This window comes from Fusarium phalaenopsidis, assembly GCF_050370095.1.
Source record: "Fusarium phalaenopsidis strain FUZ10S chromosome Unknown contig_32296, whole genome shotgun sequence".
Lineage (NCBI taxonomy): Eukaryota > Fungi > Ascomycota > Sordariomycetes > Hypocreales > Nectriaceae > Fusarium > Fusarium phalaenopsidis.
The window spans coordinates 3,237,686-3,253,010 of record NW_028145408.1 but is presented as its reverse complement, the minus strand read 5'-3'; the positions used below and the strand labels follow the sequence as shown (position 1 = coordinate 3,253,010).

General features: G+C 41.7%; 3 protein-coding genes across 3 annotated transcripts; 1 reads left to right on the top strand and 2 right to left on the bottom strand.

Annotated features, from left to right (window-relative positions):
- Nucleotides 1-8,307: 8,307 nt before the first annotated feature.
- On the bottom strand, nt 8,308-9,912 carry LRP88_06580 (Tannase/feruloyl esterase; the record flags this gene model as incomplete). Its single annotated transcript, XM_083243118.1, has 1 exon — nt 8,308-9,912. The coding sequence occupies one exon, from the start codon at nt 9,910-9,912 to the stop codon at nt 8,308-8,310; it is 1,605 nt and encodes a 534-aa protein (XP_083102054.1).
- A 1,295-nt stretch (nt 9,913-11,207) lies between these two features.
- Nucleotides 11,208-11,924, bottom strand: LRP88_06579 (uncharacterized protein; the record flags this gene model as incomplete). The annotated part of the gene is made up of 1 exon (XM_083243117.1): nt 11,208-11,924. The coding sequence occupies one exon, from the start codon at nt 11,922-11,924 to the stop codon at nt 11,208-11,210; it is 717 nt and encodes a 238-aa protein (XP_083102053.1).
- Nucleotides 11,925-14,063: 2,139 nt separating this feature from the next.
- Nucleotides 14,064-15,194, top strand: LRP88_06578 (uncharacterized protein; the record flags this gene model as incomplete). The annotated part of the gene is made up of 1 exon (XM_083243116.1): nt 14,064-15,194. One exon carries the CDS (start codon nt 14,064-14,066, stop codon nt 15,192-15,194), a length of 1,131 nt encoding a protein of 376 aa, XP_083102052.1.
- Nucleotides 15,195-15,325: the final 131 nt, after the last annotated feature.

Below are 15,325 nucleotides of genomic sequence, written 5' to 3'. Positions count from 1 at the left end.
GCTATCCGACCCGATCTCCCCGCGTGGCGTCGAGGGGGTGCGGATAGAGGAGTATTTAGAGATGACTCATGTAAGCTTCCATTTGTCGTCGCCAGGATAAAGAGCCTGTTCGCCTGGGGTCTCGAGGTTGAGACGATTCGCTCCGTTGTTCAGGGTCCTGTGTATTAACTAACGGGCAATTGGGATTTGCTGCAGAGTGCATTATTATTTGCGAAAAACGTTGGCTAAGCTATTAATGTTTTTTTTATATAAGGGAAATTTTTTATGCTAATAAACTATAAGGTAACGTACATGATAAGCAAGTTGGCTATGTAAGCAAGTTGGCTACCTATACTGTGCATTAAAAAATCCTAAACCTTAAGTTTCTAAAAAAACGCTGTAAAATAGCTAGAGATCTAAAAAGGCTATTTTAGCTATTTAACTCTTAAATATACTATTTATAATTTTTTTTTAAATTTTTAAGAAAATTCCCTTATAGAGAAATACTATTTATATAGTGCAAATAAAAATATTTTATATATCTTACTAAGTATTTACCTTAGAGTCTATATAAAGTTTTTTAGAAACTAAGATAAGCTTATTAAGCTATTTTTAAGATTAAAGCTATTTATAGCTTAATTTAAATTTTCTAGAATTATTTTAAATATTTATTAAATAAAGTATAAATACTAAGAAATTTCAAAGTGGCTAACTTGCTTAACTGGCTAACTCGCTATGTATATATATTAGTTAATATTTTTTTTTCTTAAGTAGTTAATTTTTTTTTTTTAAAAAAAAAGGTTTTTATAAGAATAACTAAGGCTTTATAAAAGAGATATATATAACTTTAAGCTAATATATATAATAAGCAAGTATAACGTACTTGATAAGCATGTGTCTCAGATAAGCATGTGTCTCAAGTATACTGTGCACTAAAAGTACAGATTTCTAAGCTTAATAAAAATAGCTTTAAGATAGCTACAAACTTAAAAAAAGCTGTTTTAGGTATTTAACTATTATATTAACTATATATAATTTTAATAGACTTTTAGAAAAGCTTCTTTATAGAGAAATAGCTTATTACACAGTGTAAATAGACTTTTTAAATACTAGCTTACTAAGATTTTTCTAAAAATATATAAAAATTATTATAAGTAGCTTATTATATAAAATAACTAAAGTTTTAATTCTAGCTATTTTAGGCTTAGCTTGGTTTTATAAGAGCTTTTTTAAAATTGCGATTTAAGGTGTAAATATTAATAGGACATATGCTTGTCTGGGACATAAGCTTATCATGCACGTTACTAGATAAGTAAATATATTAATAATCCCTAAATTTTTATTTTTTTTATTTAATTAATTAAATTCTAATTATTTAATATATTATTAAGTAATTATAAGACTAAATTACTTTTTATACTTTAAGCTTTTTAAAATAACCTAAGTTTAAAGCTTTAACTAAGTATAAGACTCTACTAAGTTAGTTATTATATCTTATTTTATAAAAGTTATAAAGTTTTTTATAAAAGTAATAAAAGAAAATATATAATATATATTATCTTATAATATATATAATAAGCGAGTGAAATAAACAAGCGAGTAGAATACTTTCCTTAACCTTTAAAATAAAAATCACTATAAAATATAATAAATTATCTAATTAATTAAAACTTATCGCTATACTCTTCCCCAGACGTCTTAATCACTACCTAATAGGTCCTTGCATTATAGCCGGGCTTGCCGCAGACACCATAATGCTAAACCCCCGGTCGCGCCGACCTCCCTTAACTACTACTCCGCGATGATTCGGCCACTACCTGCGCATTAATATCCATTTGATTAATTGCCTGCCTTCCTTCATCTAGAGTCATCTTACCTCTTTTCTATAGGCGGGTCCTTTTTGCCCTCCGCCGCCGGCTTAGTATCTCATTCGCCTGTCGAAGGTCTTAGACCTCAGACCTTAATAAGGCATTCTCATGCATTATTGCCTTTGTTCCTTTTAAAAGAGACTTTAGGGCTTCTAGAATTGACTCAGGGGAGCTGCTTTGATGCCTTCTGATTCGTCTTTCAAGGTATTCAGACTGAGACCCGGCCTTAAGGACGGTCTTTGGGGTCTTTAAGACCCAATAGGTAGAGGGTTCAGCCCCCTCCTTAACCAGCGTTAGAGTCCATAGCTATATATTAAGCTTTAAGAGTATACTTTCTGGGTTAAGAGGAATAAGCCTAGCTCCTTTAAAACCTCCCTTAATATTTCTTTCTATTATAGTAGCTTAATATGCGGCATAAAAGGCTAAAAAGAACTTAGTCTTTAAAACATAAGTTATAGAGCATCTAATTAGATGCTTTATTTCTTAACTATAAGCCTTTTTAAGTGGCCCAAAGCACCTAATATTAAGAGGCTAAAGCAGATGAGATGAATAAGGTGGCATATAAAGCGTGATAATATTATTCTCCTCATAATATATCTCAAAGTCGGCCGAGTGGTGGCTTTTATGCCCATCGAGGATTAAAAGACGATAGGGACCAGTTGATCGGTTGGTTGTATGCCGATTAAAGTGCTTTAGCCACTCGAGACCTATCTCGTTATCGGTCTAGCTATTTTTAGATATCGCAATAGCCTAATCGCCCGGGAGGTTACTTTCTTAGTACTAATTAGCGAGGTGATATTGGCCCGTAACTATGATGAATGGCTGGATAGCCTGGCCTTCTGCATTGATCGCCTGAATGACTGTAACCCATTCCCGGTCTCCAGGCTGCACTAATTTTGGTCTTCTATGCCTTTCTGAGCCTATGACGACTATTCCGCTCTGAATTAGGCCTATTATAAAGCCGGTCTTATTAAAGTTATAGATATCACCTAGGGTAATACTATATTTCGCGATTATATTTTCTATAAGCCTAAATTAATCGCGAATAATAGCTAGATCTTCGCATTTAGCTCTCTAATAGTTATATTTATAAAAAAAACGCATCTTAAGCTCTTAGTATTACTTAATAAAGTTAAAAGCCTAGCGCTTACTAATAGGTGGCGCATCGCAGTCGGCGAGTAATTAATTAGTTATTTCTTTAATACTATATAATTATGGGGGGAAATCCTCGTAAATCTAGGTCGAGAATAAACTAAATAATAATCTATTTCTCTAGATTAGATAGTTTCTATGACTTTGGTATAGTATCGCGTAGAGAAAGAATGCCCTGCTGCTAGCGCTATAGCATTATAGGACTAACTTTATAGATCTTTGTGGTATATTAGAGAGATAATTTTAGGTTATTTTAAAGGGCTTAAAGAGTAAGAAGGATATTAGCTTTTTTATTTAACTATGATATACTAGGTGGTTAGGAATTAATTAATTAAATAAAAATAATATTAGTTAAGGGATTTTTATTTTACTTACTTATTTGTTTTACTTGCTTATTATATATATTAATTCTTAATAGCTATAAAAGTTATTACTTTATTAAATTTAAGAGATATTATAAAAAAAAAAATATTAAGCTTTATATATTATTTTATTTATCTTATTTATTTTATTCCCTTAATATTAAGTACTTTAGCATACTTAAAAATACTTATAGTTAAGAAATAAAATATTTAATAAAGTATTTTATAACTTATATTTTAAAGACTAATATATATAATAAGTATATATTATATATAAGTATATATTATATTTTTCTTTTTATACTTAACTTTTTATTTAATTAATTAATTCTTTAATTATTAAATATATTAGACTTAAATACTAAGACTAAAACTCTTTTTACTCTTTAAATACTTTAAAATAACTTAAAACTAAGTATTTAATACGCTATAAACCTCTATAAGATCTCTAAGTATAAGCTATATTACTAGTAAAATAATATATATAATAAGCTTATATCCCAGATAAGTATATATCTTAAAAATCTTTACCCTTTATATTAGAAATCACTATAATAACACTATAAACTATTTAATTAATTAAAACTACTTACTATACTCTTCCCTAGACATCTTAATTATTACCTAATAGGTTCTTATATTATAACTAGGCTTACCGTAGATACTATAATACTAAACCCCCGGTCGCGCTGACCTCCCTTAATTACTACTCCGCGACGATTTAGCTACTACCTATGCATTAATATCTATTTAATTAATTACTTACCTTCCTTCCTTTACTATTATTACCCCTCTTTTCTATAGTTTAATCCTTTTTGCCCTCCGGCGCTAGCTTAGTATCTTATTTGCCTGTTTAAGATCTTTAACCCTGGCCTTAAGTAAGGTAACCTTATGTATAACTATCTTTGTTCCCTTAGAAGAAGACTATATAGCTTCTAGAATTAACTCTAGGGAGCTACTTTTATGCCTTTTAACTCATATCTCGAGGTATTCTAACTAAGATTAAGCCTTAAGCATAGTCTTTGGGGTCTTTAAGACCTAAGGGGTTAAGGGTTTAGCCACCTCCTCGGTAGGCATTAAAGTCCATAGCTATATATTAAGCTTTAAGACTATACTTTCTAGGTTAAGAGGAATAAGCCTAGCTCCTCTAAAGGCTAACTTAATATTTTTTTCTATTATAGTAGCCTAAAATATAATATAGAAGGCTAGAAAGAACTTAGTCTTTAAAATATAGGTTATAGAGCATTTAATTAGATGCTTTATTTCTTAACTATAAGCGCTCTTAAGCACGCTAAAGCACCTAACGTTAAGGGGCTAAAGTAGATAAGATAAATAAGGCAGTATATAAAGCGTAATAATATTATTATCTTAGTAATATCTCTTAAAATTAATAAAATAATAACTTTTATAGCTATTAAGGATTAAGAGATAATAAGAACTAATTAATTAATTAGTTATACACTAGTTAAAGTGCTTTAGCCACTCTAGACTAGTCTCGTTATCTATCTAGCTATTTTAAGTCATCGCAATAGCCTAATCGCCCGGGAGGTTGCTTTCTTAGTACTAGTTAGCGAGGTAATATTAGCCCGCACTAATAATAAATAGCGGGATCGCCTAGCCTTCTATATTAATCGCTTAGATAACTATAATCCATTCCTGGTTTCTAGGCTATATTAATTTTAGCTTTCTACGCCTATCTATGCCTATGATAACTATTCTGCTTTAAATTATGCCTATTATAAAGCTAGTCTTATTAAAGTTATAAATATCTTCTAATTAAATGCTATACTTCGCGATTATATTCGCTATAAGTATAAACTAATCATAGATAATAACTAGATCTTCGCACTTAGCTCTCTAGTAGTTATATTTCTAAAAAAAACGCGTCTTAAGGTCTAGGTGCCACTTAATGAAGTTAGAAGCCCAGCGCTTGCCGATGGGTAGTGCGTCGCGGTCAGCGAGCAATTAGTTGGCCATTTCTTTAATACCACATAGTCGCGGGGGAAATCCTCGCGAATCTAGGTTAAGAATAAACTAAATAATGATCTATTCCTTTAGATTAGATAGTTTATGTGATTTAGGAATCTAATCACGTCGAGATTATATGCCTTTCTGGCGGCGACCTAGCTTTTTAGGGCAGATATTATAGATTAATATAGCGTATTAGATATATAATTTTGGGTTATTTTAAAGCGCTTAAAGGGCAAGAAGTATATTACCCTCGCTATTGAATTTAGATATGTTTAGTAGTTAAGAATTAATTAATTAAATAAAAGAGAGAGAGATTAAGGGATTTTTAGGATATATACTTGTCTAGGATATAAGCTTATTATATATATTAATTTAATTACTTAAGAGGTTATTTTTTTTATACTAGTTAGTAAGGTAATATTAGCTTATACTTATAATAAATAGCTAAATTACTTAGCCCTTTATATTAATTACTTAAATTATTATAATTTATTCCTAGCTTTTAAGTTATATTAATTTTAATTAATTATATCTTTTTATACTAATAATAATTATTTTACTTATAATTATACCTATAAGAAAGTTAATCTTATTAAAGTTTTAAATATTATTTAATTAAATATTATACTTTATAATTATATTTATTATAATATATATATAACATACTTAATAAGTATGTAAATTAAATAAGCATATAGATTAAAAATCTTAACCTCTAAGATATAAATCGCAATAAAAACATAATAAACTATTTAATTAATTAAAACTACTTACTATATTCTTCCCTAAATATCTTAATCACTACCTAATATATTCTTATATTATAATTAGGCTTACTATATATACCATAGCGCCAAACCCCCGGTCGCGCTAACCTTCCTTAACCACTACTTCTCGATGATTTAGCTACTACCTGCGCATTAATATCTATCTGATTAATTACTTGCCTTCCTTCATCTAGAGTTATCTTCCCTCTTTTCTGTAGGCGGGTCCTTTTTGCCCTTCGCCGCCGGCTTAATGCCTTATTTGCCTATTAAAGGTCTTGGATCTTAGCCCTCATCAATGCTATCTTATGCATAATCGCCTTTGTTCCCTTAGAAAGAGACTTCAATGCTTCTAGAATTGATTCAGGAGAGCTACTTTTATGCCTTCTGATTCTTCTTTCAAGGTATTCAGACTGAGATTAGGCCTCAAGGATAGTCTTTAGGGTCTTTGAGACCTAAGGGTTAGAGGGGCTAGCCTCCTCCTCGGTAGGCGTTGGAGTCCATAGCTGCATATCAAGCTTCGAGACCATACTTTCTAGGTCAAAAGGAACAAGCCTAGCCCCTTTGAAGGCTACCTTAATATTTTTCTTCGTCATAGTAGCTTAAAATGCGGCGTAGAAGGCTAGGAAGAATTTAGTCTTTGAGACCCAAGGGTTAGAGGGGCTAGCCTCCTCCTTAGCAGGCGTTGGAGTCCATAGCTATATATTAAGCTTCGAGACCACACTTTCTGGGTCAAAAGGAACAAGCCCAGCCCCTTTAAAGGCTGCCTTGATATTTTTCTTCGTCATAGTGGCTTAAAATGCGGCGTAGAAGGCCGGGAAGAATTTAGTCTTTAAAACGTGGGTTATAGAGTATCTAATCAGATACTCTATTTCTCGACTATAAGCCTTCTTAAGTAGCCCAAAGTAACCGACGTCAAGGGGCTAGAGTAGATGAGATAAATGAGGCGGCATATAGAGCGTGATAATATTATTCTCCTCGTAATATATCTCAAAGTCGGCCGAGTGGTGACTTTCGTGGCCATCAAGGATCAGAAGACAATAGGGACCAGTTGATCGGTTGGTTGTATGCTGATTGAAGTGCTTTAGCCACTCGAGACCTATCTCGTTATCGGTCCAGCCATTTTGAGACGTCGCAATAGCCTAATCGCCCGGGAGGTTGCTTTCTTAGTACCAATTAGCGAGGTGATATTGGCCCGTAACCACGATGAACGGCTGGATAGCCCGGCCTTCCGCATTGATCGCCTGAATGACTATAACCCATTCCCGGTCTCCAGGCTGCACTAATTTCAGTCTTCCACGCCTTTCTGCGCCTATGACGACCATCCCGCTCTAAATCAGGCCTATTATAAAGCCAGTCTCGTCAAAGTTATAGATATCTTCTAATTAGATATTATATTTCGCGATTGTGTTCTTAATGAGCCTAAACTAATTGCGAATAATAGTTAGATCTTCGCATTTAGCCCTCTGATAGTTATATTTACGAAAAAAACGCGTCTTAAGCTCTGGGTGTTACTTAATAAAGTTTCTAGCCTAGCGCTTGCCGATGGGTAGCGCATTGCGGTCGGCGAGCAATTAGTTGGCTATTTCTTTAATACCACGTAGTCGCAGGGGAAATCCTCGTAAATCTAGGTCGAGAATAAATTGGATAATGATCTATTCCTCTAGATTAGATAGTTTGCGTAATTTAGGGATCTAATCGCAACGCGCAGATATGCCATACTATCGGCGATAGAGAGTAGTATAAGAGATTTTATAGACCTTTGCGGCGCATCAGAGACTTAATTTTAGGTTATTTTGATAGGCCTGGAGCGTAAGAAGGATATTAGCCTCTCTATTTGACTGTGGCATATTGGGTGGTTGAGAATTAATTGATTAAATGGAAATGTTATAGGATAAGGGATTTTTGATCCGCATGCTTGTCTGATCTGCATGCTTATCAAGTACGTTATACTTTTTATAACTTTCTTATTATTTTATAGAGAAAGCTAAGTTATCTAGGGTAGGTTAATTCTAGGTGCATAGTACTCTGGCTCACTTGCTTGACTGGTTTACTTGCTTATTAAACATGTTATATGTTCTACCCTTCTCTTTATTTAATAATAAATGCCCTATCTAGCAAGATTTATATATAATAATACTTACAAAACTAGAAAAGTACTAGGACCTCTGATGTAGATACTCTAAATACTCCGAATACTACAAAGTATTCTCAATAATGCCTCGAGGCGCAGTGGTAACTCTCAGCAGAGGCCGGATCTCCCTTTCCATCATACTCAGCAACTGAAGGATAAGGGCAAATTTTGCGAGAGAATTGGGTCGAAGCATCCGGCTTGGTGTGGGCAAGCAGTGCCTTTGGAGCTTTCCCTTTCTCAACCCAAGCGACCAAAGCCCCAAAAGGATCCGTCAGAACAGCCCCAGCGCTCTGGCCGTAGCCGCAGTGATCAACGCCAGGAGCAAGGAAGAGGCGAAGGAAATCATCGATCGTGCAGGTCGACCCTAAGTCCTCCAACGCTAACTTAACCTCTTCCACATATCGGATGCTGTTCTGAGGATAAATCAACTGATCCGCCAAGCCGTGCCAGATAAGAAGTTTACCATCTGCCTGCTGGAATGGCCGAAGATCAGGGCTGGCGGAGTCCATGATATGGGAAAACCTCTCCTGAGATTCGTAGAAGATTGACTCAAAGCTGGCTGTATCAATCTGCGATGTATCAAACCTAGGGTCTGCTTTGACGAAGTCCCGTACCCAGGTATCTGCGACAAAGAATGGAGCTCCCCATGTTGTTCCATTGACCTCCTCTGTTCTAGCCAAGTCGGAGAGTGATGCGCCCCTTAACATTCCGTACCAGAGCTTCCTGCCTGTCGATGTTCGAGGCCCAGCCCAGATGCTGCTCACAACAGAAGCGGCTTTCCAGTTGATAGTGATCGACCCCTTATGGCATTGAGTCTTACGCCCGACAAGCGTAAAAGGATCAAACCGACACTTAAGAGGCTCAGTTATAACACTGTCTCTCACATGATCGGCTTTATCGCACGCCTGAATAGAAGCTTCGACGAACGCATCTCGCTCACAAGCTGATAGGTAGTAGCCTGCCTCTTTCATCACAACTTGCGGCCACAATTCGGCCACAACGTATTCGGTCCAGTAGATTGCGGGCGCTCCAGAAAGGATGCCATCAAAATCCTCGGGATAGCGTTGCGCCGCCGCTAGTCCCTGCCGGCCACCAGTCGAGCACCCGTTGAAAAAACTGTGTTTTGCCGGCTTGTTGTAGAAGGCTGCTGTGACCGATTTGCCGATGACGGCCATGTCATGAACAGATCGGGAGGCAAAGTTGGCCAGCAGATTGGTGTTCACCGTCCCATCTGCTTTCAACGCCCATGGCTCGGGGTCCAACGGGGTTCCGGTCAGACCAGCATCAGTCGACGAGACCGCATAGCCTTGGGACGCGGGCAGTGCAAGGTCGGTACTGCCCAGTCCAGCTGCCCAAGCTCCTCCGCCAACTGCAAGAAAGCGGGAATTCCAGTTCTCAAGAGGAAGCCAAGTCTGAATATGAACCAGATCGTCTTCGCCGTCGTGCGAGAGAGTTACGTTAACCTCACAAATATTCAAGTGAGAGATGTCCTGCAGCAAAGTTGGAGGAAAGGCGGCGACTGAATGATCACGATAGACACGGCTGGTGATCGTCTTGACGATAGCTCCAGGGACTTTTGGGGAGGGTATGTCGCGACAAGATGTCCCAGAGCTCGGAGCGGCCTCTGCGGGAAGCGCACTGAGTGTGAGGGCTAATGCGAAGAGAAGTGAAGTCATGAGCATGGTGGCAATGATGAATGATGGGGCGATGTGGCAATGATGAATGATGGAGTGCTGTGGCCTTAAAGAATTGGCGACCTGGGTGCCTTTATATCATCCTCATGTTTTCACAGTTTGTCAACTGTCGCATCAAGCTGTGTAAGTATCTCCGCGATGCGGAAGTAGATGGTACGCCGATCAAGGCTATGCTGTCATTTGCTGGCTGCTCAAGGGTGGCTGACTGCAGCCGAATGATGTTACCAGTTGTAGTAAGGGTAGTTGTGTAACCTGGGGCACAGCCGTGGGTAAAGGAATACTAGACCACTCACATCATAGAATTTGTATGGTCGTACCGGCTTTGTTTTCTTCAGCCTGCTTGACAGGCTAGCAACGTCAGGGAAGAGGCGCAGCGCATCAAAGCGAACGAATATGGATATTTGCCTTGATTGCGAATTAAACATCGTGGTAGCTCGTGGGCTATGTCCCGGCGACTTCTTTCTACGTGCGGAACGATGTTTTGGGGTTCGCTGCTAAGTACGATTATAATGAGAAGCATCTCGATGTGGAATCATTTTTAACACTGTGAATCTGCGGCAAAAGGATGGAAGTCTCACGTCAGCCTTGATCTGCTCACAGGGTCTGCAGATAGCTAGGCATGAAGAGCTAGCCCCTTATCCGTTGGAACTGGACCAATCATGTCGACAGCATCGTATTCAATCCCAATTGGGGCATATGAGTGCGCCCCGTAAGCCGGGAAGCCCGTTCTACACGGTTCGTCGAACAGACCAGCAGGTGGACCGACGGTCAACAAGCTGCAAGATTTACCCGGATTCGGCAATGATGGCTATAGTTAGCCCTGATGTTGACAAGATCGTCGCACATACAGTGGCCCGAAACCAAGAGAAGAAGTGTCAAGTCAGATTATGTACAGTGGGGTGCGGGTTCAGCGTCAGTAATCTATCATTGCAATTTTGCTGACAACAGCCAAAAGTGGATCAACTGTGGCGCGTGCACAGTGCACCACTAGCCCCAATATCACCCCTGTCCTCTTCCGACAGTAACAGCATTTGAGTGCCTCAGAATTCAGGCATTAATAACCCGTCTTACCATCAACTTCTGGCTCCCTCGGAACATCAGCTTTGATTACATATGCTTATTCTGGCGTCTGATTCTGACCAAACTCTGCATTCACTCAACGATTACGCACGCATGTATACATTCTATGAACGAGCACGCGAAAATGCTGATTAGTTACTATAGCGGCTCACGCGGCGTTTACTACGGGAAATACTATGTAGACCCTGAAGTAGAAATAGACATCATTCAGGGCCCATACTCCTGTGGGATTTCCTCTTGCGAAAGCGCCCGACCTTCCCATTAACCTTCCCATGCATAACCTCCCATAACGATCTATGTCGTAGTTCGCCTTCTTCCCCCGATCCGCTGACTTGCGCGACCACCAAAGACTGAACTGACTCCATAAGAGACGGTAGTTGTTGTAATGCCTCCTGTGTGGAGGCGAGGTATGCCATGCTCTGCATCGTATCCGGATGGTTTTCTCCAAGCATCTCTCGCCGGAGTTCCAGTACTTCTCTATAGATGCCTTCAGCCTCGTCATATCGGCCCTGCTCATGGTACGTCGCCCCGAGGTCCGCCATGCTCCTGATCGTATCTGGATGCTTCTCTCCTAGCACCTCTAGTCGGAGATCCAGTGCTTTGGCTGCTATCTCTGTAGCCTCGTTCTGTCGGCCCTGCTGATGGTATGTCGTCGCGAGTGACGCCATGCTCCTGATCGTATCTGGATGCTTCTCCCCAAGCACATCTCGTCGGAGATCCAGTACTGCTCGGTAAATGCTTTCAGCCTCGTCATATCGGCCCTGCTCATGGTATGTCGCCCCGAGGTTCGCCATGCTCCTGATCGTATCTGGATGCTTCTCTCCTAGCACCTCTCGTCGGAGTTCCAGTGCCTCATCCTTTAGTGTCTCAGCCTCGTCATATCGGCCCTGCTGATGGTACGTCGACCCGAGGTTCGCCATGCTCCCGATCGTATCTGGATGCTTCTCCCCAAGCACCTCTCGCCGTAGTTTTAGTGTCCGACCGTCTACCGGCTCCTTCTCCCTCCATTGCCCTCGATCATACAGAAAGCCCGATACTCTCTGAAGCAAAGCCGACGTCTCGATCTCTGTCCCGCTCACCTCCGCCCACTCTCCTACTCGTATGGCATGCCTCATATACTGCTCGCATCGCCCCCACGAAGTCGGTTTTGATGGCGGGAAAAGGCAGTCTACTACTTGCAGAGCCATGCTAGAATAGTACGCTTCACCCTTATCCGACTCGCTTAACTCACTCTCGACCCTAGGCACCTTGCCCACCGTCGTCTGCACCGGGCCTCTTACCCCGAGCCCGTATCGTACAGCCTCTTGCACAAGCTTATGCATCTCATAGCTCCGCTCGCCATCCTCCCTCTGCCGCAGGTTGAGAAAAGAAAACTCTTTTAGTCGCGTGACCGCTCCTAGAACCTTAAGCTCCGTAGCCTGTCCAGTTGATATCTCGCCGCCAATGTCGTACCGACTAGCGGCTGCCGCCATCAGTTCGTGCGGTATATCTTGACTATCCACATACGCAATCACGTGTAGTATCCAGTATGACATCTCGCTCTCCATCCGGATCCGCTCCGTCGAGATCCTCCACGTCTCAAGCACACTATTCGATACCTCCGGCCGTCGATGCCGGTCCGCGTCGCTCATCTTTAGCACTTCCCACCGAGTCTGACCTTGCCTCAGGAGAGCCAGGTATTGCTCGGCTGTCATTGACATGCGCCGCATATACGTCCCGGCTTGCGAGATCGCCAGCGGCAGACATTGCAGCTCTTCCAGAAGAGCATCTACTCCTGCCTCATCCGATGCCTCCTCTGCTGTCGGCGGCTCGTCTCTGACTCTTGCTAGGAGTGTCGTCGCCTCGTCCATCGCCATAGATCGCACCTCAATACCGCAACGCGCTCCGACAAGTGTGCCGGTAATATGCGCGTCTCGACTCGTCCATAGTACCGTTCCTTGTGACGTGCAAGGGATATATTTCCGTAGGTTCTGGTTCTCGCTCGTCCCTCCTCCTCTTGCTTGTTGAACGATTCCAAATAACCTCAGATCATCAGCGTTGTCGACGATCATCACCCATTTCGACCGTCCTTCGATCCCGCTGCGCACTGCATCCAGCAGGTCCGACCCCTCAAGCCGCTCGTTGACCCCAAGCTTCTTCCCGATCGTCCTATAATCGGCCAAAAAAGTCGCTTCGCTATCTGCATGCACCCAAAAGACGCAGCATTCCTCGTCCGCGTCGCATCGTCGATACGCGTAGTCAAGCGCAATCTGTGTCTTCCTTGGTTCATTCGTCTGTCAGCACTTTCGTGATACCGCGCCATGCCGAAAGTGGAGACCTACCCCGATCCCCCTAGGCCCCAGAGCGCGGCGCTACAAGAACCTGATGTTGGTGGTAAAAGCTTGTCTAGTCTACCGATGATATCCCCGCGATGGACCAGATCCTCGTTGCGGGGATATGGGATGACGCGGACGACTTCGGCGCGGGCCGGCGGGTGGGGCAGGCCGTAGTAAATATTCCCTTGGACGTTTCCCTGGTTAATGAAGTTGCGGTCGCGGAAATGGCTGTCACTAATGCCACGCTGTTCGTGTCCTGAATGTGCTGACATCCTGATTTCAGCTCAGTTGAGATTAATTAAAAGAACATTTTCAGGATGGGCCTAACATTGGTTGCTTCTCACTTCAGCCCGATCACGTGATTCCTACATCATCCTTGATATTCTTTGCCCTGTGTTCATAGCGCAATGCCTCCTCATGCAACTCTCCTGCCCAACGGATCTTTAGCTTATATCCATATCAACGACAAAAGATGCTTAAGATCTCTGCGCTTCTATTTTTTCCCCCAAAGATTCCGCATCGCTGTTGTCTTTAACCAAGATTCAAACACCCCACAATGCCAGTAAGCCTATGGTCACGTGTTTTTAGGCAGCCATGAAGGAAACGTGTCCCTCGTCCTTTGTCCTTTGTTGGCAATGGCCTGCCCACACCTCATTGCCCTTCGTCTGGCCCGGCTTGCTTCCTCGTTCTCTCGCTGCTGGCCGTCGCGAAGAATTTGCCTCCTCCACGTCGCCTCTCGTCGACATGTATACGCCCGATTACGATCCTCGCCACGCCAACGATAGCCCCCTCTGCCTTGATGACGAGTTTGAACTCGACTATAGAACCCCACAACTCCCGACTTGTGATACTCCTTGTGCTAGGGGGAGTCCGTTTCAAGATAGCTGCCTACCGTTACTTCAACTACATAACTGGGATCCGGCCTTCCGAGACGATGAACTTGATCCAACGTGTATTCACTACGATATCGAATGGAAGCTCCAGCTCAAGAAGGGCAGGCTATCCAAGCTGGTCGAGATCACAGAGGAGAACCTCACCCTTGCCCCCGGTGCCTACTGGGACAGGTTTTTGAGCACCGAGTTAGCGGCGACCGTGAATGACAAGCTCCCCGAGCCGAGATACGAACCCGACGAGACCACCGTTGTTGTGAGCGTAGAGAAACGTAGCGAACGTAACATGAGAAAGCGATTCGATGGCCTCATCGTCGACTGGAAGACGATAGAAGATAAATTGAGAAGCTGGGCCCCTCTTTTCCGTGAAGGCAATAAGCTAAGGATTTACATTTCCTTTGTTTACAAAGAGATCATCCAGCCAGCGGCCGCGACTACACGGAGTCGCGGTCGTGGGGCCACGGGCCGACAGCTCATCGCCAGAGACCAGCTGCTTGCCGAGCAGGAAGAGGCCACCGGCTCTCGTCCGGTATGGAAAGAGGTATACGAGCTTCTGCACTGCACAGGGGTTCCATGTGTAAACTCACAATTTTACTGCTGGCGTGATCCAGAGAGCAAGAAGCATTACAAACTTGACACTAACATTCTGGGGATGCTCGTTGACTATGCTGAGGAAAGAAATCTTCTGAGGACACACGATGACGTACCTAAAAATATCCGACAGGTGATCTACAAGCACGAAGAGGAGAGTTCAGAGCGAAGGAGGCTGAAGCGAAAGAGATCCGATAGTTCACCTCCAATCAATATCTACGTAACCTGTCCCGGCCATCCTGGCCAGCATTCAGGGGAAATTTTCACTGGACCCAATGTGGAAGCGCGAGAAGAAGCGCAGGGGTCGGCGCTGCTCTCTCGGAATCGACCGATGGACCTTGTCATTCCCATGCGAAGAAACAAGGCTCTGGAAAAATACCACGAATGGCAATAGGATCAAGTGGACAGCCCGCGTTGGCAGCAAAGCATTCAACATGCCTACGAAATCACAAGGGAGGCCTGTCTCGATCTCAAGCATGTCCATACCAAAGTCGGTGTCGAGTTTTATACCGACAAAGGAGTCCA